Genomic DNA, 27,489 nt, shown 5'->3' with positions numbered 1-27,489 from the left:
TGGGAACAGGCACCTGTCTGGTTCACAGCCTGGAGAACTGATGTGCACAACAGCTTAGGGGGAGGTGTTTCTCACCTGACTGGTTGGCTCCACAGCAAGTGCAGGAGACAGCTCTGGAAGTGAAGCAACAGAGCAGATGGAAAGGAAAGGAATAGGGCAGGACTCCTTGAGCGGCACTGCCAAGAAGGAAACACCCTTCATTCCAGTTTCAAAGGACACAAAAGGCCTGCTCCACAATTCCTGCAACAACCCACCCCAAAACTTACACTTGCAAGAGCAGTTCCACTTGCTCATAGTTTCATCTGGGCAGAGTTAAACACAGCAGGTTATGGGAAGAGGGGGACAAGAGGTCAAGAAGCAGCACGTGGGTTGTCCTGCACTGGGGCAACAAAAACCCAGGACTTACTGACTGCAAGTGGGAGGAAGGGAAATGGGGAAGCAGGAGTGAGGGACTAAGCCTCAGCTGAGGTTATTTGTGTTTTCTGATGATAGGCTTATTTGGGCAAGTGTTAAGACTGTGGGTTTTTCGAGCTGTATAAAAATTGAAGCTGGGCCCTTCAATGGCCAGGGTGGAAAGCAGGGTCAGGTCAGGCAGGTTAAGCCAAGCTTCACACTGATCCTGGCACGAGACACCTGGAGGTTTGTGCAGCACAGACAGAAACAACTTGGACTTTGCAGGGAACAGCTCTCGATTCAGGGACACTCAATACAGGTGGGCTCACCCATCAAGTCTTTTTGTGCTCCACACCTTCAACTGTGACAGCTGCTGGTCCTCCTGACAAGTTTAATTCTTTACAGGTTACATTACCAACACCTAGAGCAAAGTCACCCCTTCCACGCCACTGCACACTGTGAAGCCAAACACGGGAGAAAGTGGAGCTTTGGTGTCTGAAATGTGTTAATACCAGGGCACAAAGCTCAAACCTTTCAGACACAGAATGCCAAGTGAGTGGTAACTGCACTAACCTCTCTGCAGCAACTGAACAAGCAGTATTTCTACGAACAATCAGTATTTACTAATTTCTTGCACACCTAAGACACACATGGACTTTTCTGCCAGTCCCTGGAGCATCCTCTGCAATTTGCATTTGAAAGTACAGAAGAAGGAAAAGCCCAGTTACGCTACCCTGAGGCAGCTGCCACAAATGTCATCAGCACTCAGGTCAGACCCCGCTGATCAGTGTGGCCAGTGAAGCTCAAGTTGCCATTTCCTCTTAGCACCAAAAAGGTTTTACAGCCTTAGTGATCTAAGAATAGTATTATCACAACCTATTTGAATGGCATTTTCCCCAACCTCAAAATACACCTGGAACTCCCCACACACGCATTTCAACCCCCACCCTACTGAAGAGAGTGAAATAAATGGTGTGGAAATCTTCGTTTGAGATGAAAAATGAAAATTACTTTTAAAAGGACCACACAGGAATTTTTTTATGAGCAATTGCTGCAAAGCAAGAGTGCCAACAGATCCTGGACAGATCTGAGAATCTCTCCCCAAAGTACTGTCAGTCTGTGTAAAGAAGCCTATTGAAATAGAAACACATAAAATACATATATTTCAATACAATATATTAATAAGGAATATACATAATATATAATTATATCAAATATATATTTCCTATTGTTGTTTGGACAGGAAACAGCAGTTGCACCTGCACCTTTGGCAAAGCATAATTTAGCTTTGGCCATAAAATTTACCAGGTATTCTTATGGAGAGCAAAACAATGTAAGTGCTTGTGGGACAGAAAGACACAGATTTTTAAGCACACTTCACACACCAGCAAAACGGAAAAGATTAACTAGCATTAATTAGTCCAGAAAATAGAACATAAAAATCCCAGCACCTTCTACTACGTTATGAAAAATCATCTTCCAACCTCCAGGCCAACAGACTCTGCAAATTAAAGACTTTGCCTCACCCATGCAGAGCTTCCACAGCCCTGTTTGCTCAATTTTAATGCAAGATTCTTATGGATCTTGTTTATGGAGCCAATCCTGGTCCCAGAGGGACTGTAATCTCTCCTCTGCTTTGTCAAGAACCAAGTTCAGGGGAGAAAAGAAGAAAAGTTTTGTGTTTGCCACAGGAATGGCTCACTGTGCTCGTTGGAGTTATCCCCCCCTTACAGCAGAGATGTGACTCATATCAAGCATCCAAGTCAACAAATTCTCAACATCTTTATTTTTCCTTCCACCCTTGACAGCTCCTCACAGAAATTATTACTGGGGGAGTGTCACAGCAACAGCTCTTACATCACCACCTATTCCCCCTTCCTCCTCCACTACCCCAAATGGAACAGCCACGCTATCACTGAGCCAGCTCATGCAATTCTTTATTCTTTGCAATTTCCTACCTCTCATTTGAAAAACAAATACTTCACTGTTATCTAAAAATATATTAAAGCATTGCCAGCAACTCAGCACTTAAAGCAAAACAACCATCACCACCCAGTGGGAACGCACAATAGGAGCAGCATTTTTGCTAAGGCAAATTTTTCAGGAGTTCTTGAGAAAGGCAAGAAAAATAATTCAAGCTACAAAAAAGAAAGGGCTGCTCTATAATCGCCAAGAGAAGGCTGCTCTGCCATCATGAGACTCAGCCGAATGCACAGCCCGAGGGCAGGAATGGAGACTGCAATCTGAGAGCAGCGTCAGCTTGGGGTGCACCGATCCAGCTCCCAGCAAAGCCGGTGCCCTCCCAGTGCAGCCAGCACAGCTACCTTATAGCAAACCAAAGACAGCCTGAGCTAAAATAATAAATACTATCTATATATGTATATAATCCCCCCAACAACACCAAAACCCCAAACCAAAACAAAAAAGCCACCAAACGCACACAAAAAAACCCCAACAAAACCCTCAGCAAACCCCTGTCCACTGCTCTGCTCACAGTGCAACTCCACCAGTGTCTGCACCACATCCACCACACCAGCAGTGACACACAACACACAGACGTTCCCAAGGCAGTGATTCCATGAGGGCAGTTCCTAACAGAGCCCTCGTTCAGCTTCTCCCAACCATTCCCTCTGGCCATTCATTCCCACCTCTCACTCTCCACCCCCAGCTGTGCTGGCCCAAGTGTTTGAGAAGTTGGTCAAGACAGAACAAAGTGAAAGGAAAAACACCCCAATTTTCAAGGGCTCAGCCTTTGCTGACTTGCTCAGTCCCAGTGGAGCTCAGTCACCCGGGTGAATTCCACATCCACAGAGCTCAGGAATCAGCAGCTCAAAAGCTCAAGTGGTCCCTGTGCTACAGAAACAGGGAAGCCTCATTAGGAGTCAGACACTCCAGGCAGTTGGGGCAGTAACTTTAGTGACGTTCCTGCACTGTATCATTCCCTCAAAACCAGGTGTAAAATATTACACAGAGAGGTGCAGTTTAGATGATCTATAAAAACGACAGACCAAACACCGAAGGAGAAGGAACTTCCTCCTATCCCAGCTCTGAGGCACTAACACATCTTTCCCCCTTTTTTCCAGTCTTCTTCCCTGTTGTCCAAACGCAGCTTCAGGAGGGGAACTGGCAAATATGTTCCATGTTCAAAGGTGACCAGCAGGACAGCCAAGCAATATTTAGATGCTTTTAAAAGAGTCCCCTAAGTATCTAATTTAGAACTCCATCAGTGTAGTACAATAAAATCTCATTTATCTTATGAATCTGTTCCAAGAAGAGTTACAATAAAATATAAATCTCAAAGGCAAGAGAATCACATTTGCGTTTTAACTCCCACAATCAGCAGCTGTCTTTTGCTTCCTTTTAATTTCCAGGCCTGAAGAAACAATACCACTTGTTTCACAATGGATGCCCAAAACCGAGCAGAGAGGATGGATCTTCCTCCTCAAGTCTGAGACAAAGAGCTTTTGTAATTCTCAAAGTCCACCTGACAGTGCTTGCATCGCTGTCCTCAGCAAAACCTCAGCCCGGTGCTGAAGAGTCTTCTCCAGAACACTTCATAAAGTTAACCCTCTGCAATCAGTTAAATGATCTCCCAGTAACGAGCATCAAGCTGTAGAGTTGGAAAAGCCAGGGAATTCTGTGCTCTAATTCAGCTGTCCCTTCTGCATTTAAAATGCATGGCCATGTATTTTCCAGCATCTGGTATTAACTTCTGTGTTCTTGTAATAAGATGAGGAAACATTCCATTAAGTTTTATATTTTTTCTGTGCATCAAATATTGGGACAAAACTCTTATTTATTTTCAGGAAAGCTAATAAATAAAATAATTCTGACCTAGCATGAACTAAAGGTCTCCAGAAGGTGCTCTTATTTTAGATTTCCCTAAGTATTAAACTGAAAATAGAATTCTTTAAAACCATTACTACTTTGTTATGTGAATTTCATCCTTTGTAACTCAAATGAGTTGATTTCCTCATCATTTTAGACAGTCTGTTTAGACAAAAACAAGCAAACAAACAAAACCCTCAACACTCTCCAAAAAAAAAAACAAGCAACAAACTATTGCCCCTTAAGTATCTAAGTAGGGAAGTCTTTGAATGTTTGACTAACTCAGGACAACAAACATTTAATCTGAAGTTTGCAGAACACATCTCAGCTACCTTTTCCACTACATTTTTTTGTAGTTGTTGAAGAAAGGGTTAAACCCAGGACATTCTCAAATCTAGAGATTAAGTGTAATGAGATCAGAATAATAAGATTACCATAATCTGCCTCACACACATAGCTGGGATCAGCCCTAATCTCCTCATTTTGAGACAGATGGAAAAAGCATGAAATCAGAGATAACAGGAGGCCAATTTCCTAGAATCAGCAGCTCTGCAAGGTTCACCGTAGCTGTAAGTCAATATTTTGCTAGATTTGTACCTATTTAACCAATTCTAATGTAACATATGGGAAGGGAGAATCAGGCATCTCTAAATCCACACTACATAAACAGTAACTAATACATCACTGCAACTTTAATATATGGCAGAATATTAAAGACTAAGAGACTAATTTATTGAGACTCCAGCCAATACCATTCCCAGATGCCTTAACTGGGAATGCAGTGAGTAAAGAGCCAATCACTTGAAAAACAAAGATCTCAAACCTGCACATGACCAGAGACTTCTCATTGATTTTTACTATAAGGTGGATAAACATTTAAAGCAGCAATTTGTGATCAGTTTGACACAAAGCAGTTGCAGAAAGGGACAGTTTTAATTTTGCTTTAAGCACATTAAAGAGATGGAGCGTGGAATGCCCTTAATTCTTCTTTCTGCAGGATATGAATATTGGCAGGGGAGAGAGGGAAGCGCTGAAACAGCCTCAGCTATACAAGGGAGTGATTATGGTGGCCACTGTCCTGCTACCTCAGTGGAACCTGGCCAAGACTCAGCAACGGGGAAACTTGAGAAAATAAAATTAAAAAAAAAAAAAAAGCATGCTGTATTTCAGCACTAAACAGGATCAAGGTGATGCCTGGAGATTAAGTAACACTGTTATGGGAAACAGAAGTAAGCAAGAAAACATCCGAGGAATTAAAAACAGACTGGTGGCTGTAAGATAAATGGAAATCTGTTTTTCAAGCTGCTAGCAGCTCCTAACTTTTTCCCAGAAAAGAAAGCCCTACACTGAAGAACAGCAAAAGCCTCAGTGTCTCTAAATCAAAGCCTGCAACATGAGACCTTTGAGGCTGGATGCGAAGTTTAGCAGTGCTGTTAGACAGTTACACAAGGACCTGAGAAAGGCAAAAAAAGGCCAAAAAAAAAAGCAGCACAAGATCCAATCTCTTACCGAGCAGGTTCACCTGTCAGTTCAAACTAATTACTCCCATAACTCAGAGCACAGCTCTCATCCATCTGCTCTTGGCCAATAATTTCACAACATGTCTTAATTCAGCCCACAAAAAGCCTGTTCGCACTCAGAGCCCCCGTGATTTTGTGCTGGGTTGTACAGACACACCACAATTATTGCCTTGCTTGGGCTCCACACAAAGCCCTTTCTGTTGCCTCAGCCCTGTTTGTACATAGGAAGAACTCGCTGCCCCACCTCTGATCTGTCAGATGTTAAAATGTTAAATCGAACTCTCCTTTGTGGGGAGACACCAGAGCTGCCAAAGGCACCTTCTCACCCATCTCATTTTGGGATGGTTCATTGAGGACAGCCAGGAGAGGAGACCCCATCCCATTAGTTCTGCTCCAACAATCCCATCTCCACAAAAGGAACAGCAGCACCAACAACAGCACAACTTCACCCTCCTGGCAGGGATGTTTTTTGCTACCAGCATCTTAACCCAACTGCATGTAAAACAAACCCTTGCTTAAAACAAGAGTTTCCAAACTAGATTGGAAAATCAGTTATAAAGCAGCACTGACAAAAATAAAAAGAGATTAATGAAGCTAATCTTTCCCTGTACAAACCAAAGCAATTTCAGTGCATACAGCTAACAACTTTTTGGCTCAGAGTGACACAAGAGCTCAGTTTTCAGTACAAAAAACACCATTTAAGGCACATAAACCACTAATTTACCACCAAGGAGCTGCAATGGTATTTATCAGAGATTTGCCCAGCTGCAGAGTGACTGTATTTTTGACTGATATAGTTTATTTTATCTGTTTTTACTGATTTATATCTAACATCTTGAAGAGGAAACGTACAGGTAGCTCAGTCTGGCTGATCTCCAGAGTGAGAATATTTAAGAGAAATGGGAACTCATCTTGTTTTCCAGTAACTGCAAAGCTGCTCCAACTTCCTCACCAGCGGGACACGAACACACGAGAGGAAGACACTTGCAAATGGTTTCTCATCTGAAGGTCGAATATCATCTGACTCAGTCCTGTCACATTTACATAATGCAAAGCACCCCAAGAGCCTGCAAACCCCTCTGAGGGGACAGCAGAGCGGGCACGCTGAGGGCAGTGGCTCTGCAACATTAAACACACAAACACTTCACACAACATCTCAATCTCAAACAGAACCAAACAAGAAATGAGATGCAGCTCCACTGTACAACGTTACACTGGCACCAGTGGTTCCTGCCCACGTAACACGAGACTGAGGCAGGAAACAAAGGATAATAAAGAGGCCCTTTAATGGAAAAAAAACTGGGGGGAGACTTGCTTTTAAAGGCCTGAGATGGCACTTTGCACCCCTGTTCCAACAGTCATCAGTCATACTTCAAAAAGCACCAAAAATCAACAACCACCAATAACAACCCCCCCAAGCTGGTTGGTTTAAAAACAACCAAAAAACCCAAGCAGGACTGTGCTGGTGTAGCACTTACAACCCAAAGATCAAAGACAGTTCAATCAGTCCATTCTTACAGGTTGTTCAAGCCATCACTGGAAATTGCTGAGATGGAACTCTGGTCATTTCTACCTGGCCAGGCTGTGCTAAGAGGAAAAGATTTCAAATCACAAATGTACTAAGAGACTTTTGTTTGCAAAGGTATGAGGTGCACTTCTAACCCAAACTTCTGGGCCTCTAAGAAGCAAACAAGTTTGAAAAAAATGCACAAACCAGTCAACAAGACAAAGACATTAAGACATTACATTTAAAAAAATCCAACCAACCAAAAAATAAAAACAAAAAATCACAAACAAAAAAACCCACACACAGAAAAAATGGATTTCTGTGGATTTTTTGCAGCTAAATAACATTTGTGAAAACATGTTTAATCACAACTTTCCTTCGCAGGTTGGTGTGAGAAGTGATTTCAACAATTTTAAACGCCAGTAAAACGAAACTGCACCAACTGGTTACGCACATTCGTCTTTCAAAATCTGCAAAGTTCCCCAAACAATTTGTTTCAGTTATAAATCCTTCCTTTCCAGGTTTCCTCGGCTCTTTGATCACGAGGGATACAACTTGTGTGTCACTATTCCTAACATTGTATCCCCTGTCCATTTACGAGGAAGACTCGGGCGATACATTTACCCCCGTCAATCCCAGCTCCCACCCAAGTGTTGATATTCCAGCTCTCCCTGCACAAAGCTCCCTCAGTGCTTTCCCAGCGCTGGTGCCTTTAGCATGTGCAAACCCCAACAGGGCAAACACACCAAATTCCCTACAAACACACAGTGGGGGTGGTGTACTCGTGTCTCCCATTGATCTTTAATCCATGATAACTTGCACAAGAAATGTATGATTGTTTTCAGGCTGCTATGGGATAATGAACTATTATAGCCCAGAAATTTTTTAATGACATTTAAGTTTAGGCTATTTTTGGGTCACAACAGGCCTTAGTTAAAAGTGCTGACTCATTCCAACACTAATCCATTTTTCTTTTTTCTCCTAACTCATCATTAAATTAACTTTCAATTAGTGGGGAACCAACAGGATACAGAATGAAACACCCACAATTCTGTGCTCATAAAGTTGGAATAATAAACTTTGGAATCACAGTGGCTTCAATTTAACCATAAAAAGCCCAACAGCTTCTGGTCAAATAGGAAAAATTGCCCTTCCCAAGAGAAAAGAAAGGAGGGGCAAAGATGCCACTTGTAGAGAAAGGACCACACGTGTGCCAGAGAGCTGCTGATGGCCCGTGACATCCGCTCACTCCAGTGCCAAAACACCAGTCCCACTCTGACTTCAGCTGGGCAAGTGCAGAGCCCAAGAACTCCAAAGCAAATTTAACTTTCATTCTACCTCAGGAAAAGTCCAAAGTTACAGCTGTGGGGGCTTACTCACAGTAAACTTCTGAATTACACACTGGAGGGAAGGAGAGAGGGGAAAACAGGGAGCACAAAAAGAATAAAACAGGGGGGGTAACATCTGCACGTCAAAGTGATTCTGAAAAAAATTCCCCTTGTGTAATGAAGTTCCTCTTTCACTTCAGAGCCAATAAACCAGTATTTGTTCATGTCCAATTCTCTCCATAAAAGGAAAATAAAGTATTTAAATTGAACTTACTCATACCAAGAGTAGAACTTTGTATCTTTAACAGACTGAGCCTACAACAGTACCTGCAGATCACTATCACATGGATGGGGATAAGAAACACTAGTCAATAGTTACTCAGGGTCAGGAAGAAAACCAGTATCCTAATACAGGAATGATTTTTTTTAATTTAAAAAGAGGCACTAATTGCAATATTTGAGAGGAACAGAGATATATGGAACTGATAAATGCTGCCTTTTTCTTTAATGTAACGCACCATTAGAAACACCAGCAATCTCTACAAGAAATGTCTATTGCTGCTCTCTTGGCTTATGGGCAAAAAGGAAAAATCAAAGAGTCCCCTTCTATGAATAATGCAGAAATGCAGATAGTAAATGCCAAAAGCAGTAACTTGCTCCAGAATCTTTAAGTCAAGACAGCTGAGGCAAAAGATTCTTCACGGAAAAGATCAGAGATAACTAAAACCATCTCCTAATTAGTGTCTCAAATTAGAAGAACTGTTCCAGGTCAAGAACAAATTAAAACAAGAATAGAACTCGTAATGGCTCCATTGCAATAACCTGGAAGGGATCTCACAATACAGGTCACTGACACCCCAGGGTATATTCTTTGACCACAGGCTAATTTTAAGCTCCCAAGTAAATTGTAGTAGTACAGTATCTCCATTGTGAGCCTCGGTAAAAGCTAAGGCACTAAACCCCTCCCTCGCTGGGAGATTCCAATCAGGAGATCAATGCCTTGACAACAAAAAACTCCCCCAGGGCCTTGACAAGGGGTCAATCGTTCCTACACAACGAAATAGGATTTTCAGACCATGCATTAGTGTGGACACATTCACAAACCTCCCTAAAAGTGGCGTTCTGGGCAGACCTCAATATGTGGAAGTGATGTACTCCCCAAGCAGGATCAGGCCCTATCTAAAAATACTAACATGCATATCCTGCAGCAGGACAGATGCTGGTTGGTCCCAGCTGGTTTGCAGCAATATTGCCAGTCCACAGCCATAAAGCCTGCCTGGAAACACAGGGAGTATCCAATTAAGTTGACTCCCAGGCAGCTGTTTGGAGGCTGGGCTCTTCTGGCAGAGCTATAAAAGCAAAGAGCAATCTTCACCTCAGACCTCCACTTAATCAGTGGCAAGACAGAACAAAAATATAACTCCATATAGAGGACAGATGAATCACTCATTGATACAAACTAGAATAGTTGCAAGGCTTTTCGAAGTTTTATGTGGGCTGCTTCACAGTTAAAAAAAACAACAACTCATGCTTTTGGCTGCTCATCCCCACGAATGTGCTCATTAACAACACCAGAATCCTGCCCTTGGTGGCTTGACATGAGGTTAACACGGAAACCAAAGGGGTAGCACTGCAGGATCCAGGACTGGCTGCAGCTTCAGGACTGATCCAGGAAGGGGACACAGGGCTGAAGTGACAAAGTTCATCAGGGCAGTGACAAGTGTACAGAAACCTTAAAATTCACCAGTTGCACTGAAAACTTTTAATACTAAAAGACCAAGGGACAAATGCCAGATTAAATACAATATGCAAAATAACATGAGAGAAAAACACAACCAAAAACCCTAAAGAACTGTAACTATATGAAGTTGCTTTAAACTATTACTCCTCAGCAAATATAACAATCAAGGGGGCAGTAATATGAAAGTAAATTAGAAACATTACCTAACATTCTGTTAAGAAACAAAACAAGTATTTTGATACTGTAAATCTGTTCTGTGTCAGCCCCTGAATACTCTGAATACCTGCATTCAACCCACCTCAAAAAATACTAAAATGAACTCAAAAAAAGTAACTTTCTTGCACACAGTACATGTTTACATTAGGGGGTTTCATGCTGTAAGGTACAGATGGACTCAAAATGGGGTTAGAAAGATGCAGAGAAGGTGTGGCCATCGGAGCTGCTGCAACACAATAGCCCAGCCAGCCTCCAGCTGAGTGAGTCACTGCAGCTCCACTGCAGGAAACCCAGACCTTACACAAGGAGCAAGAGATGTCCAGGGCTAAACGTCTCACCAACACAGCCAGCACTGCAGGGGTCCATCTAACCCAGGCCAGAGTGGTAAATTGTACAGATACCCAGAGGAACAGTTCGTGTGTACAGAGTTCTTCATCAGTTTTAACTGTGAAAATGGCACCGTTCACTTCAGGTGGGAGCTGCTCCCAGAACGATACAGGACAGCATTTCAACACTGGGAAGGGGAGAATTACCCTCCAAAGCAGGAAGGTTACAGCACAATCCATTCCAGAGGCACAATAAACTGAATATGATCTGTGGCAATGGACAGTGGGTGGGAGAAAGCTGACTAATGCAGGTGACTGGCAGCACAGTCCAAGGGCCCTGTGAAAGGTCAGTCAAGTCTGTCTGGGTGCTCAAAAACCTTGCAAAACCAAGCACACCCCAGCAGTGTTATCTGATCCCTGCCATTAGGACAGGAGAGCTTGTTTTCACCTATTTGCATGATGCCCTCTCCACTACAGCTAGTAAAATTAGGAATTTTGGGAACCAGGACTGAGAGGGAAAAACGTGCTTTTAGAAGATTTTGATTAGATATGGCCAAACTTCTCATTCTGGACTGCAATCCTGACCAGGAACAACTAAATCCTGTTAGACCCAAAGCAAACTAAGAAAATGGTATAACTGTATTTGCTTTGTGGGAATTTTAAACCAGGGAGCCCCAAAGGGTTCAGATTGATACCCTGGGGCGTAGCTCAGACACCTCCACAAATGTGAACCTGCAGCTCAAATCAGTCACCCACGGGCAGTTTTCAGTAGCTGACCAGACTGCAGAGCAGCTCTTTTATCTGAATACTGCCCTGTGTTTAATGACTTCAGCCTTTTTTGCAAGTTAAAAATAATTTTTCTTCCCAACAGAGGAGCTTTATAGGGGGAACTTATTACTCATCATGCAAATAGCATCCCCAGCGTCTCCAATCTCACCGCGACATCATGCAGGTGTTTGTAACCCAAACAGAGACAGGTGGACTGAAACACAAACTTTTCAAAGAAAAGAAAGCTCAACAGAGTTTACAGAAACATTGGAAGCTCCTTTTTACTTAGGCTCTTCCTTTTCACCTTACCTAAAGACAGCAAAGGTAACAGCTTGCAAGATTTCCAGACATAACAAGCTGGGAAGGGAAGGGAAGGGGTGGAAGCCAGGAAATGTGGATCAACTATAATCACTTTGGTTATCTTTATTTTTTGTGACCCTGGAGAGAAAGTTGGTGGTTTCACTCTGAGTTTTCCTAAGCAGGAAGGTTGCACTTGATAATCTTAGAGGTCTTTTCCAACCTATACGATTCCATGATTTTAGGGCGAGTCCATCCTGGCAGGGAGCAAGTGACACTCAACCTAATGGGCAATTTTCAGGGGGGAAAAAAAAAAAAAAGAGGAACGTATCCCTTTCTAGTAGGGAATAAGGAATAGTTGAAACAGCTTGATGCTGGAAGTTTAAACACCCTGATCCAAACAGCCAAAGCAGACAAATCCACCCAGTTCTGGACAAACTGTAGTTTCATGAGAGGGAGGGCAGAGGCGTTGGTGCAAGATGTATTTTAAGAAATAAGGACAGAAGTGAAGGCAAGGAGGAAGCAAAAGCAACTTCTGCTTCCTCCACTGCAGTGGTCAGCAGAGCTGAATTGCAGCCCACACTTTATCACTTCCAGGGTTAAGGACACGTCTTGGTAAAGGAGTCTTTGAGGGCATGAAAATTGTTACAGACACTAAAAATTCAGCTGGGGAATTTATGCACAACAATTTATGCTGTTCTGATATCACCTGGCCAAGGCATGTTTGTCAAGCTGATGTTCATGTCACCAAACATCAAGCATTAGTTGAAGGCAGCTTGGGAAAAACAGCATTTTAAATGCCAAATTTCACCTCTGTAGGTTTTTGCAGTCCTTGTCTCCATCATGGCTGTCACTTCCTCCTCACTTTTCTCCTTGCATTTGGTTCTTCCCTTCTTCTGCAACTGCAGGGACACACTTTGAACCCTTGTTTGGCTCCCCCCTCCCAAGAATTGGGGTGTTTTCCCTGATAAGTTATGCCTGCAGTAGTAGTAGAGATCAGAGCACAAGACCTGAACTGCACAGGAGCTCAGGAAAACACCTCTTAAGTAGAAGTGGCAGATTTTCCAGAGGAACTCACAATAGATACACACTTCTGCAGCTTAAAATCCTATTTATTCTGAAGTAAATTCACTTAGACCAGGGATCTAAGCACAGCTCTTCCCAAGCAGACCATAATCTACTTTTAACAGCAGAAAGCAAAAGCCAGATCAAATGGTTACAATATCATTTTCATACTTACGCTAAAGTGTAGGTAACAAAAGAATACTCAGAATTTGACTGCACATAAGGACTTATAATGGAAAAACCTACTCAAGCTGAGCAAGAGTTGCAAGAATTTAAAATTTTGTGCCAATTTCTCACAAACCAGAGGGCTGAATAGCTTAGACCACAAGTCTTCTGCACTAGCAGAGCTGCTATGATTAGTGGAACCTGCTGGCTCATACATAACTCATGAAGAATTCCCCCCTTTCCTCCCAAGGGAACCAATTTTGCATAACAGCAGCACTTTTTTTTCCCCCCCCCTTCCACATGTAAACCTGTAGAGTTTTAGTACAAGTTAGAGCAAGAAGTAGGTTGGCTCGACGCAGAAAGCATGAATTCCAGAGACAAATTATTTAAATAAGAGGTTTTAGAGACTAACAGTATAATTACAGTTCAGCTGAACTGAAAAATAAAAAAACACCCCCCCTGCTTTCTGCTCTCTGCATGAGGTCCAGCTGCAGTGGAGCCAACAGGCAGCTCCCAACAAGGCGTGCAGGCTGACATGAACACACACAGAGCAGCTCAGCCCAGCAGGTACAAACAGAATAAATCCACTCTGTTAAGTATTCTCTTCTTATATTTTATTTATAAAGGGCAGCAACGTTTGAACCTCACAATTCTAAATTAATTACTCTACAGAGGCTGATAATCTACTTCCTGGACAGAAAGAGCTGCTCCTGATTTTTGCCTTGTTGCAGTCACCGTCCTGACCTGCCACCACGGGATCAAAAACCACCTGATTGGGTGGATCTTCAATACCAGGACTGTCTGTTTGTTTTCACAACCTCAGACTGTCGGAGACAAAAGGATCCAAGAGCAGGTAGAGAAATTCAAGTGAGCAATTATTCCTTAAGGGGATAAAAAGCCTCTTAGGCTCCTCAAGACATTTAAGACATTTTTAAAATGGGCTTTTATTCAGTATCTAGAGAAAAACACTATTCTTTTTGTAAAGAGAGAAATACAGGCTGAGGAAAATTATGAACACAACCATTTAAAATGCAAATTTCAGATACATCTCATAACTAATCAGGAAGTATTGTAGAACAGCATCTGGGATTCAGGACTATAATAAATATCCTAAAAATAATTTTCACGAGCAGTTTTGGAGACTGTCAGCTCACTTTTTGCTCCATTAGAGCTCAGCTGTACAACCCCATGTGTTTAGCACATGTCACCATGAAAAAACCCCACGTTCTTAAGTTTGTTACAGCAATTCTCACTTGAGTTGTCAGATGGTGGCACCAATCATGCACACAAGCCATGGGAACAAGTTCAGGCTGCACCGCAGACATTCTGCCTCACAACAGTTTCTGTTCCATTTGAACACCTACTCTCAGGAGGTGTTACAAGATGTCTTCAAAGTTGAAGGCATGTGTCACTCACACAGAGCTTTAAATACTCAGCAACAGGGCAGGAGCCTCAAATGTGACAAACAGGGACAGCCCCAGGCTGGACAGATCGAGATGGACAATGCTGCTGGTCTGTCTGAAGAGGTTTGGCTGTTTGAGAGACAGGAATGACTTTCTACAGCATTTCCAAACGTACATAATGCAAAAAAAAAAAAAAACCAAACCAAACAACCCACCCCAAAGATCACAGAAAGTGTTCTCCTGTCTTATTTTCCCTCCCAAGGGCCAAAGCATCTAAAAAACACATTTACTTCCCTGTGTCCCTTCCAGTCACTGGTGTTTGCCCAGCCTGGAGATAACATTAACTGCCACTGCAGGGCCAGCAAGGGAAATGAAAGAGCAAGAACAGCTGGGGGATAAAGCTGCAGATAAGACCTTGTGTATCAAACTGCTGCAGTATCAGTGTGCTGATCTGCCTCGAAATGCAGAACACATACAAGCCACCTACTCATCTGCATTTTGAATTTAACAGAATTGGAGAAAACTGGAAATGATAGAGATCAAAGGCAGCTTTCCTAAAAAAAAAAAAAAAGATAAATAAAGCTAGTCAAAAAAAAAAAAAACACCACTGAGACCTAGTGCCTCTTTTCACTAGTGCCCCAGTGAAACAGATAACTGCACTTCTAAGTCTGTAAGACTGGGCACCAGAGAAAGAATGAATGCATTTGCTTGGACACTTTTCTATATAAATATTCCATTCACAAGCCACAGCTCCATCCCCCTGGCTAAAACCCATCCCACCAGCACCAAAAGAAGCAAGTGAGGGCAGGGAGGAAGAAGGGAAATAGGCTTATCCTTTGCTACAGATCGTGCTAATTAAGACCTCCCGAGTAGCTGCTCAGACAGTAACTAACTCAGACATGCTCATCCAGCGTCCCCTGGGAGTTCTGCACATCACAGGAATCCCATCATGCGGTTACCACCACTGCAGCTACCTGAGAGTCAGCTTGGCTGTAGCTACAGAAGATCCAGTCCCATCTTCTGACTCTGCAGTGCAGGCACTCCCACAAACCTCTGTGCAGAGCACATTCTGCAGTTCAACCCCACAGACCAGAAGAAAGGTGATGCCACATAACACAGTCACACAGAAGAAAGCTCAAACAAAAGCCAGCTCATGTGTGTTGTCAAATCCTTTGCTGATGTTCACTGTGTGAATGGCTTAAAATGTGCTTTTATTGAGAGTGTAGGGGTGTGTGTGTAGGGGTGTTTGTTGGATTTTTTTGAAGTTGTTTATGGTTGTTATTCTAAAACCAGCTCTCATTTTTCAAACCTTGCAAGCCATGCATAAATAAAATTTATTAAAAATGTAGCAAAGGTTTTAATTCAGGGATAAACAGCAAGTTAAGTATGGAAATCTGCCATCATCGGCATAATAGCTTACATTAATTCAGTCTCACAGCACTTGTGAAAATGTCCAAATGTATCTTTAGCAGTTCTTCTGGTTTAGATTTCTACTGTAAAATTAATCAGGTTTAGTAAATGACATTCCCTTTTTGCTCAGTGTGAGATCATAAGATTTATTGGCTCCAGTGTTGTGAGGGCACTAATGGCTAATTTTCTTTAATTTTCAAAGAAACAGAATTAGTTTTGTCCAGTTTTCCCCTGAAGTTTAGGCTTCAGTTACTGATTTCTGGTGTACAACCACTGGCATCTTTAAAGCACAAGGAATTTTATCAAGGGGTCATATAGTTCACTGCTTATGTCAGGCTGAGCTCTACACAGAAAAACGGGATTTCCTACCTTCCCTTGCTTAGCTGGATCCTTGTTGATTATAGAGAGAAATCAGGAAAGTCTGAGTGTCACTAGAAACAGGATTCCTCCTCCCCCAGTTAGCAGGGCCCTGCACAGGAACTGGAAAGCTATTCCCAATCTTTTATATGTGTCACTAAGAGTCATAACCCCTCTTTTCTTCCTCCAACTGTGATCAAGCTTTTACCATCATAATTTTAAAAAAAATAAATCAAAGGTGGTTCATTAACACCGAGGATGTCCCAGAATAACAGCTTATATTGATCTGAAATCCTCAGCCAATTCCTAATCACAACAGTTAACAGGAGAGAAGAGTCACTGCACCGAAGAGGGGAGGTGACATTTTTGTGTGGCCAGTAAATAAAAACAAGAGCACATGACACTGGTCACAGTTTGACACGCAGGTTGAACAAAGCAGATAAATAATTTATCAAGCCAAAGTGTGATTTGCTGCTCTGCCTGTGCTGACACTTGTCAGGAGTCTGTCACACCCAGCGTATCACAAGCTGGACCTCGCAGAGAGGCTGTAACAGCACTTGCATTAAACCGGCAAAAGGCAGCAGAGCTTCAAATTAGCACCATCTCCCTGGTTATCAGAGAACACAACACATGTCAAGGCAATAGAACAAAACCAGCTGAGCTGACCACCAGCTTTAATCAGCTTTGTTTGACTCCAGCAGCCTCAGGTAGCTCATGAGTGCTCATCTTTCTCTGCTTTCAGTGACATGGTTAAATAATCATCATCAGGTAAAGCCTCTAAATAAAAACAAACATGCTGTTTTGAAGCAGGAGTGTGTTTACTCCTCCCTTGCAAAGACCACTTTACATCTTCAGTGTGAAATGCTCCATATTTATGTTTTCTGCACACCTTTAACATCACAACCTTGCTCTAAGCAGGTCCAAGCTCTTACAGAACAGGAGTGTTTTCTTTTTTGCAGCCTCTTACAGCAGCATCTCTTTGTCACACAGATCTTCTACTGCCAGCACGCAAAATCAGCTGCATTTAAGATAACTGTACTTGGGTTTATGATTCTTCGTAATGTTCTGACAATTCTGCCTTCTTAGACCGCAATATTGATCACATATTGATGACAAATATCATCCTAATTCAAGGCTGGCAGCCAGGGAATGTGTCCTAAGAACACCTTTACAAATCAAGCATCACATGCAGCAGAGCTGCCACTTGCAGCTCAGTCAGAATAATGGAGGTTGGAAGGGCCTCTGGAAGTCACCCAATCCCCCCTCCTGCTCAAAGGAAGTCTAATTAGATCAGAGTGCTCAGGGAGCTGCCTGGGCATCTCCAAGGATGGGGATTCCACAACTTTTCTGGGCAACCTGTTCTAATATCTGACCTATTTCACTGCAAAGCTCACAGTGCTTGCAATGTGTCTGAGTCAGACAGAAAACTGTTTGTCACTTATTAAAATCAACATGACCACACTGAGTCCATCCCCTCACAAAAAATGGGGAAAGATGGAGGAGTGTGTAAGGAAGGGAGAGAAGGAGTGAAGACAATTCCACCCAAAACAGGAAAAACTTCATTACTCTTCAGCAAGCCATGAATTTCTGTCCTCTAGCACAGACAGAACAGAACAGCCAGTGTGGGTGAGGTCACAGAGAAGGGGTGAGAAGGAGCAGAAGGGACACACTGCTCCCCTCATTTATCACCCTCCTCCATCTGAAACTGCTCCATTCTATCCTGACACACAAAAAAGGTTTTCATGCAGGAACTGAAAATGCCATCTCAGCATCAACTGTTTGCAAACACTCAATCCTCTTAAAGGCTGAGAAAGAAAATAAGTGTGGTGACAAACACCCATGTGGACAGAACCTGTGGTGACTGTCAAGTGTATGGTCAGAGTAGGAAAAACAATTCTGACTTTGCTGAACAAAGTTGTCAAGTGATCAAAATCCTCTCCAGGAAATCTTTCTTTTAGCATATAGGGAAACTGGTCTGTGTGTCACACAAAAGTGAAAACCTCAAAATTCAAGATGATGGCCTTCTACTCCAAACACCACCTGAGTAATTTTACTCATAAAAACAATTTCTAAGCTGAATTAATTATGCTGACAGCTGCTGGGAACAGGAACTTATTCAGTTCTTGAGAAGATCACTTTCCAGTTATGTCCCAGCCCCATGACAGAGGGAGAAAGAGGAAATGAGCAGTGGTTTACAGTTTTAAAAACAAACCAAAACTATTCTAGTATTTGTGATACTAATTAATACATTTAATTCTGTATTAATCATAAAGAAATGGTTCTCACAGCACCATGGCATTAACTGTACACATCTGATTAGTTTTAAGAGGAGTAAAGAAAAGAAATGGCGATGAGATGACAAAGAACAGTGATTTTTCTTTCCTTTTCCCCCTCTGGGTGCTGCCAAACCACCAGCACACCTTATATCTGGATCTTTGCCACTTACACAAAGGCCAATAGTTTTGGGGAACATAAAACCTGAATAACAAACATGGAGACTGAAGTTAACTACTCCCAACTTCAACAGATACAGCAGAAGTGGAAAAGCATCAGGGCAACCATCAGCTGCTCGAAAATCAAAATTTAAAGTAGAAATATCTCAGTTTCCTTATTTTACCTTTTTAAACAACAGGACAGGCCACCTTCACACCCCACAACCCCCCACAGGGTGCCAGTCATCAAGTTCCTGTGAAGCAACCTCCAGCACAGGAAAAGAAGAAAGCTGGAGGGCTACAGCACTGAGCTGCACTCAGAAGACACAGAAGGAAGCAGCAATCTCACCTTCCTGTGGAAAAGGCTCAGCAAGAAGTGTTCAGAGTCTTTAAGGTTTAGAGAAAGCTGTCAGTGAGCACCTCCTGAATGGCAGTACCACACACTGCTACAGAGCCATGGACAGAAGGGTGAGGGACCCACTGTGGGGCCAGAGCCACAGGAATCACAGGAGCAGCTTTTACCACGCAGTGCCCACAGAAAGAAAAAAAAGGCCAAGCACTTTTCCTCTTCACTCAGCTGTTTTACAATTGCAAGGCAAAGGTCAACTATCTTCATTCACTTCTGGAAACCAGCCACAAGATTACTAACAACCAGCTTAATGGCTACAGTTCAAGTGCTATTCAATCAGGTCCCAAATCTGTGGGTAGGCAGCAGTAATGGCACATGACATCATAGGCAAGTTATCTGCTGAGGTCAGAGCAGGCACACTGGGCACCTCTGCCTTTGCTCCCCCCAGCGTGAAACGGGAACTGGCAAGGAGTGGCAATTACACTGTTACAGATTTTGCTCTTTCCTTAGCGTGGCCAAAGCTACAAAACACCCTCTGGCCATCCTCAGGTATCCCATCAGCCCCAGGTGGTTGTCTGGGGGCGCATCATGACAGGTGTCTCACAGTTCAAGTCTTCCCTGCACGCCAAGGGACACCTCAGGAGCAAAGGGGGCAGGTGCATTTAACAGGTTACAAGCTGATTTCTCTCTCCATTTCATTCAGGGACAGGATTGGCCTGGTTAATGAGAGAGATCACACGGGCCACATGACTGGGGTACCCTGAGACTTCTCAGTCATGAGCAGAGCTCCAACAAACACATCTGTAATGTTGGATGGAAATAAATTTCCACAACCTCAAACCCATTTGAAGCGAAAGAGGCTTTTCAAAATTACAAAATGCCACTGAACTGTAACAATTCTGACTTGTTTTAATTTATTTGTCTGCAATCTGCCAGCTTTACACCGCGACTCTTACCACGCTGCCCAGAACTCAGCTCAGCTATGGGCTGAAGGATTCCTGAAACTCCTGCAGTTTGCACTGACTTTATGGATAACCTTTAGGAATTTACCATTTCCGTGACTCAGTTTATACATAAAATAAACATGTAAAATTTGTAAACACTTTCAGAATATGAGCTGAAAGGAAAGGAAATACAGAATAAAGAATGGTTCATTGATGCTGTGAAGAAGTGTTTGGCCTATATATTGGGTAAAGTAGGAAAATCCCTCTGTATTCTAGAAAAAGACAGTTATAAATGCAGGGTAACAGCATACATACCACCTTGTGTCTATCTGTGTGACAAAATTTGTATCTGTGGAAGAACATCAAGTGGATTGGACTCCAGAACATCTTACTATCAGCCAATGTGCACAGATACAAGACTTTTATCACAGACTGAACTTTGAAAAGTCTAAACAAAAGTTATATTTCCTTTAATTCTTAGATAAGAACATATTTCTAAGCAAATGCGATTTTTATAAGACATTAAAACTGTGAACTTCCATGCCAAACTAGATTAAAATAGTTGAGAATACACTGTAAAATAAACTTTATTTCATTATACTTATTTTTTCCTTCCTGTTCAGCATTTTCTACAAGCTGACTTCAGCTGTGCTCTACTTTAAATACACTATAAAAGTCGAGGGCAATTAGTAGTAACCCAAAATAGAAGAATACAGCTCAGGTTAGAAAAATAATTGCAAGGTTATCACAGAAGGCTTGTGAAATTCTGACAGTCTCAAATGTTTAAAACAACCAAAGGAAATATTCTGATAATTTACACACACACTGGTATTGAGGTGTACAAGTCTAAGAGGAGCTTTTAGGCCAATTGTGGGCCAGGCATGTTTATAGATGCAATTATTTTATAAGTTAACAATCTCACAAAGCCAAAGTTACGTTACTGAAATATCAGCTATAAGAGACATATATTAAGTTTATATATGGAGGTTATTTTTTCCCAACTTATCTTAAAATAGTAGTTAAAAATCAAGCCCTTCCTTGGTAAAAAAATTTGAGCAGATGAGTAATCCCACTGAGGTCTGCAGGACTTGATTTGTCAGCATACACACAGTTACATCTGCAGAAAGGCACCTCTCAAGACAGCTTTGACTCAAAGCATTTTAGAAAAAAGCAGCTTAAAAATACTTTAATATTAAATACATCACACAAAGAAGGTAAAGACCAATGTTTATGGAGAACAGTGACGCTGAATGAACTCCATTAAAACATTCTGCAATATGGTCTTGTTCCTTGGAAGCAACAAAGCCCTGAGCTATGCTTCACTGAGGCCAAATCACTAGGGATTTTTACATTTACTCCTCCCCCCCAAAAAATAAAATTTTAGGCCTGTTCTATGTGTCCAGTTTTATTAAAATTTTAGAAATTCAAGCATTTTTCAAATTCCAGCAATATAGTCAAGATGAAGCCTTAAAAGCCTTTGATATATTGAAAGAACTACAGACCAAAATTCCCCTAATGCACTCCAACATTCACTTACATCTGCACAGATCCATTAAATATTCAGCCACAAGCTTATCACTCGAGTTCATCAGGACTGAAGATAAAACTCAGCTTCAATATTTGACAGCCTGATGCTGAAAGATTATCTACTGAGAAATAATCCAATCACTGTTCTTTGATATTAGGATCCTTGGCAGGAGGCAAAGAAGAGGAATACCAAATTGATCTTGATTATTTTATGGGTCTTCCTCTCATAAAGGGGAATTCAGCACAGAGATTGTCTTCTGCTTATTTGGTGTCGTGTTTATGACTAAGTTTTCAAATATTCCAGTCTCAGAAGAGAGTATTGAGAGACTGGGATGCATGCTTAACACTGAAATAAAACGGCTTCTCCTGCTCTTAGAGAGGCGTGACTGAGATTTCGGAGATCTTGAGGCTCCCTATTAAAAGGAGATGGCGTTCCCCGGGGACCCATAAGAGCGTCAGGTCTGACGGACAGGAAGACACTCAGAGAGCAGCCGAAGAGCCCAGGGGTAAAGAGGAAGCTCCCGAGCCCTCACCCTCCACTTACCTTAAGGATATCCCCCCGCTTGAAGCTCAGCTCGTCATCCGCCGTGGCTTTGAAGTCGTACTTGGCGATGGCTTCCATGCTGGGGCTGCCGCGCCCGGCGGTGCGGGCGGTGGGCAGGAAGCGCTCCCCGAAGCCTCCGCTGCTCCCGCGGCGGCTCCCGGCTCCGTGCGAGGCACCGGCCCCGTCTCTCACATACAGGGAGGCCGGGGGACGATCCGCCCTAGGGGAGGGGGAGGAGGAGGAAGAGACGGGCCATCAGGGGAAGTGGCACGGATCGATGGCCGGGGCCGCGCCCAGCGCCGCTCCCTCCGCCCGGCGCGGCGCGGCCGCCGCTTCCTCCCGCCGCTGCTCGCCCGGGCCGGGCCCGCCCCGAGTGACGCGGCCCGCGACCAGTGACCAACCCGCCCGGCCCCGACCCGCGCCCCGGGGCTCAGGGAGCTCCGATGCCCGCGGGGGAGCCGCGCCGGGCGGGTCCGCCCCGCTCCCGCCTCTCACGGGAATCCTCCCGCTCCTCGCCCCGGTGATCGCGGAGATGGAACGGGGGCAGAGCCCCGGGGCTCGGCCGAGCCGCCCCCACCGCCACAACCCGTGGGGATGCGCTCGGCTCCCCCCACATGCTGCCCTGGAAAAGACCCGTGTGGAGACGCAGCTTGCACCCATGGTTTGGGATCCATGGATTTCTTCCATTGATACAGCTCGGGCAGATTTAACCACATACAGCGAGTTAGACAAAGCAGAGAGTGCCGCTGGGTTCTTGGAATGGAAATGCCTATCAAAAAGTGTCCTCAGATAACATTACACAGAGACAAAAGTTTGGGCTCACTCGAATATAAAAACAACCACCCTGAAATTCCAGGGTTTTGAGCAGCAGAGCATGTTAAAAAATATTCATAAGCACAGTGTGACAGACAGAAGGTTTGTGTGTCTCTTATGGGCCCAGAGAAGAAATTACATCAAACCAGGCAAGGCACATATACACACTGAAACCACTGAAAAGGCTTAAATCTCAGGTTATAATAGGAAGGATTTAATGTAACTCCAGCTACACTCGATAGCAGAGAAGGTAAACGATCTGTAAAAAAATAAAGACAGTTTACAAGGTAAAAACCATCACAAATATCCTCCCGAAGAACAAGCAGAGAGCTGGTACTTGTCAGTGACAATTCAAGACAGGAGAGATCTGACAAACACTGGTGAACCCACGCACCTGCTAATTCAGGCTCTGTGGTTGCAGCCCAGAAAGAGCCCTGCTGCATGCAAAGGCAGCAGATGGCAACAGTAGTTTCTCATTTCGGAGAAAAACATGCCTTACATAAATGCAGCTCATCAATTAACACGCTTTTATATTCCACGAGTCCCATGTTTGTCCAACCTCGAGCTCCTCGTAAAGGATAACGAAGCTCAGGGCAAATACCAAACTGTGACTCTATCACAGGAATCTGGCCAAATGAGAAGAGGTATGTACAGGATTTACCCTGATCAAAAAAAAAGAAAGAAAAAAGACCAGCTTAGCAGAGTCCCCACGGGGACAGAGCTCTGGGATTTCTCTGGTCCTCCCACACAGCGATACTGAAACATCAGCAAGACTGACAAGGCTGTCGTGAGCCAGGAAGATCCCAAGAGAGCAACCTGCTTGTGCTGCAGTGACTGGTGGAAATAAATACATTGTATCCAAGCTCACATAATTAAAATCATACAGTGTATCATCCTAACTGCATTGGTAATTCTAAAAGAGTTAAGTTTAATTTCAAAGGTGATGAAAAGGCACCTTTCTGATGTATCTTCCACACCACACCAGCACACCGCTACAAACAGCAACAATAAGTTTCCTTCACCAGAAGTATTTTCCCTTTGCCGCCTCTATTGTGTTGTGTTCACCATCTCCTCATCTTTCCAGCCTGGCCTCTTGGGGTTTTTTACTGATGGTATTGATAATTTTCTGCCCTTATTGCAACATCAAGGAGCAACGTGAATGACCATGTAGGAAGCAATGGAAAATGCAAACGCTTGCTCAACGCTTGCACTTACACTGTCCTGTACCTGTTATGGTGAGCAGCAGCTCCTTCTATTGCTCCTTAAGTGACAAATATCACTGGCAGCAACCTTTACGTGTTTCTAACAGCACTGCACCACATGGGAAGATGTGTGTGATTATATGGGCACACAAACACCTTTCAGCTTGAAAACCCTAAGTTCCAAATCTAAGAATGTAACAGCAAGTTGCACAAATTAAGAGGTTCAGGCACACCTAAAGAAAGAAACTTCAGCTGGTAAACGTTCCTTTCTTTGGGGTACACAAGTATTGTTACCCAGGACTGCATTACCAGCTAAGAATTACTCTTTTTTTTTTAACTGAAGGAGTTAACAAACAACTACCTTAGAGAAACTGATGCAGCATTTCCAAGAACTCCACTGGCATTTCCCTGAGCTTAGCAGCAGCACAATATCGGGAAATTTTCCAGCACAATTCAAGATGAAAGAGATTCATCATGCAATTTTCTTTAAACATGCATTGGATTACCACCACCATCACATATATTGTCAGCATATAGAGCAGTGATGTTTCCAGGGTACAATGTTAACAGCAGCTGCAGCCAGAACAAAACTAACCATCCTGACTTCGGGCAAAAGCGCAGCCGAAGTTTAGGCAACAAAGTTCCACGTAAAACAGGGAAAAGTTGTGGAAATATTCAACCAAGACACTTACACAGCAAATGTCAGGGAAGGTAAACTCAGAACATAATTCCCTTAAAGTCACTTAGAAAGCATTTGCTGCTCACAATCTTATTAAAGAAGTTCTTACACACAGTCAGGCACACAGTTATTAAAATATGAACAAACCAACTGCTGGAGGGGAAAAATGAGCTTCCTGGGGTAGGTCTGTGCCCACTGAGAGCACCGCTGTACCTGCTCCATGCAGACAGCAGGACACATTACTGTAGTGAGCCCCAGCAGACTGCACATGGAATAAGACTGGTATGAATGAGTAACAGGCAATAAATAGACGAATGCAACGATTACATGTTAGAAAAATTATCAGGTGATCTTGCTGACTAAGATTTCTCAGAATATCAATACTACTTCACTTACTGTGACTTAAAGCAAGACACTTCCTTTGCTCTTAAAAAAAAAAATAGGAGGGAGAGGATGAAAAGGCAATAAATGCTCATCAGCAGTAATGCTGCAGTTCAGGATGGAATATAAGTAATTATAAATACAAAACTCTGTGGTGTGGCCAACAGGAAACAATTCTCATGTACTTTTCAACATATTTCAAAAGCCATGCAGGCAAAGGTGGGCTTTTTACATTGCTCCTACTAACAGCGTGGTTTTTAAACAAGAGAGAGCTTTCTCATTGTTCCTTTTCCAGTGTTTTACTGCTCTTCTGGAAAGTGATACAGGCAGGAATAGAACAACAGGCAGTTTAGAAAAGCCAAAGCAAGGGAAGGAAGAAGATACAATCAGTGGGAGATTTTGGAAAGAATCAGATCCTAAGCTTTATCAGCTGTTCTAGGACAAAAACATTACTAAGGGTGGCGGAGAGAAAAATGTGTGGATACATCATCTGGAAGACATGCAGAAATGGAAGTGTCAGGCTCCAGACAAAAGAATAGAAAGCAGAAATTATACGGGCAGAACATTAATTCAAATTAGCCAAATAAGGAAGTATAACATAATAAAGGAATGAGGTAAAATATAAATTCGATTCTCAACATATAAACCCCAGAATATTCAGCATCACAAATGATACTCATGATCAACCAGCTTAAAACCATTCAGCTTCCTTAAGGAACACACCACGACAACTCCAAATATCACTTACAAAATTAAGCTACAGCACAAAGCACAGAGAATACTTATCAGATCAAAACATTTTATCAGGTAACAAAAAACTTAACCTTTGCCAAAACTTATTTGATAGCACTTTTTTTTTTTTCTTATTTTAAACTGCATAAAGCAGCTTTCAGCATCACGAGCTTGGCTGGCTTTATGAAATACTCAAAACACTCAGTGACTTAATCAACATAAGAGATGATAATAACTGAAAGGTCTTTTTTTGGTACAAATTCTCAGTATCCAAAGTTTGCACAGAAGTGGATTACAAACAGCACCATGTTTGAAGAAGGATAACCATCTGTGATCCTTCAGATTTTGTCCCTTGACCTCAGGCATTTAATAATTTTTAAAACAAGGAATTTACTTCCCTAAGCACGGTATCTATGAATGCTCTCGCAATTATTAGCTGTGCTACAGAACAGTTTTCTCTTTAGGTTATAAAAGAGATGTCTGAGTCAGATGTTGTGGGAGTTAACAAGACTGCATCACTGTCTTCAGAGATCATTTGAAACTATATTGGCAAGTCGAACCTTACCCCCACAAAACCAACACTGAACGTCAGGCAGGAAGCTCAGAAAAGAAGGAAGAGGCTCCGAGAAACACGTCCTTCTCCATCACAGAAACTCACGTCTGAAGCACGACCCGAAAGGCGTTTGGAGACACAAAGGTAGGGGTGTTATCCTGCCTACAGGGTGCTCAGCTTGTTAACCTCTGGGAGCAGCGCAAAGTTATGGAGTGCTTTTTAGGGAATAGTAAAGATAAGCCCCAAGAACCTCGAGCAGAGCACACTCCACAGCAGAGGAAAAAGCCCCAAAATGAGCCCCGGCCCGGGGGTGCCCAGCCCGGAGCGGTAATTGAGCTGGGGCTCCCGCCGAGCACACAACGCCTCTACAGCCCAGACCTTACTCCACCCCCGGGGGTAGCAGAGGCCCGGGGCCGCTGAGGCGGCTCCCAGCGCGGAGCGCAGGCCGCGGCACCGGGGGCTCAGCGTGTGCGCGCCCCCCCACGCCGCCCCTCCCCACCCAAACACCGAGGGCTCGCAGGGCTGCGCGCCCGGCCCGCCGCACTCACCGCGCAGTGCTGGGCGCTCCCGCCGCCTGCCCGGCCCCGGCCCCGCGCGGCCCGGCCCGGCCGCCGCTCCAGCCGCTCCTGCCCGGCCCGGCCCGGCCCCCCGCCCGCCGCTCCAGCGCCGCCCGCCCCGCTGGAGATCTCGCGAGAGCAGCGCTGGCAGCGCCCCCGCCCCGCCCCGCGCATGCGCGTGTCCCGCTGCCCCGCCCCAGCCGCGGGAGGCACCGGGAATGACCGGGAATTGCGGGAGGCACCGGGAATGACCGGGAATTGCGGGAGTGCCGGCGGAGCCGGCGCCGAGGAGATGTAGCATCTGAGCAACGCGGGCCGTGCAATAGCCCCGAAAAGAGGTGGTAGCCGGGCAGCGGCCGGGCTCTCCTCCCAGGCACCCAGCGGCAGGACGGGAGGACACGGGCTTGAGCTGCGCCTGGGGAGGGTTAGGCTGGACACGAGGAGGAATTTCT

At 43.7% G+C, this 27,489-nt stretch overlaps 1 protein-coding gene across 1 annotated transcript in view; it reads right to left on the bottom strand.

The window, feature by feature from the left end:
• GRB2 (growth factor receptor bound protein 2) overlaps positions 1 to 27,178 on the bottom strand; it is a 49,330-nt gene extending 22,152 nt beyond the window's left edge. The window contains exons 1-2 of the mRNA XM_027895606.1: positions 27,029 to 27,178; positions 22,121 to 22,340 (exon numbers count right to left, since the gene is read on the bottom strand). Coding sequence (XP_027751407.1) covers positions 22,121 to 22,198 — 78 coding nt within the window. The 5' untranslated portion in view covers positions 22,199 to 22,340; positions 27,029 to 27,178. The remainder of the gene's footprint in view (positions 1 to 22,120; positions 22,341 to 27,028) is intronic.
• Positions 27,179 to 27,489: the final 311 nt, after the last annotated feature.

Source organism: Empidonax traillii, unplaced genomic scaffold, assembly GCF_003031625.1.
Source record: "Empidonax traillii isolate 1590-97213 ecotype Southwest subspecies unplaced genomic scaffold, ASM303162v1 scaffold462:size771534, whole genome shotgun sequence".
Classification (NCBI taxonomy): Eukaryota; Metazoa; Chordata; class Aves; order Passeriformes; family Tyrannidae; genus Empidonax; species Empidonax traillii.
This window is presented reverse-complemented; position numbering and strand designations above follow the sequence as displayed.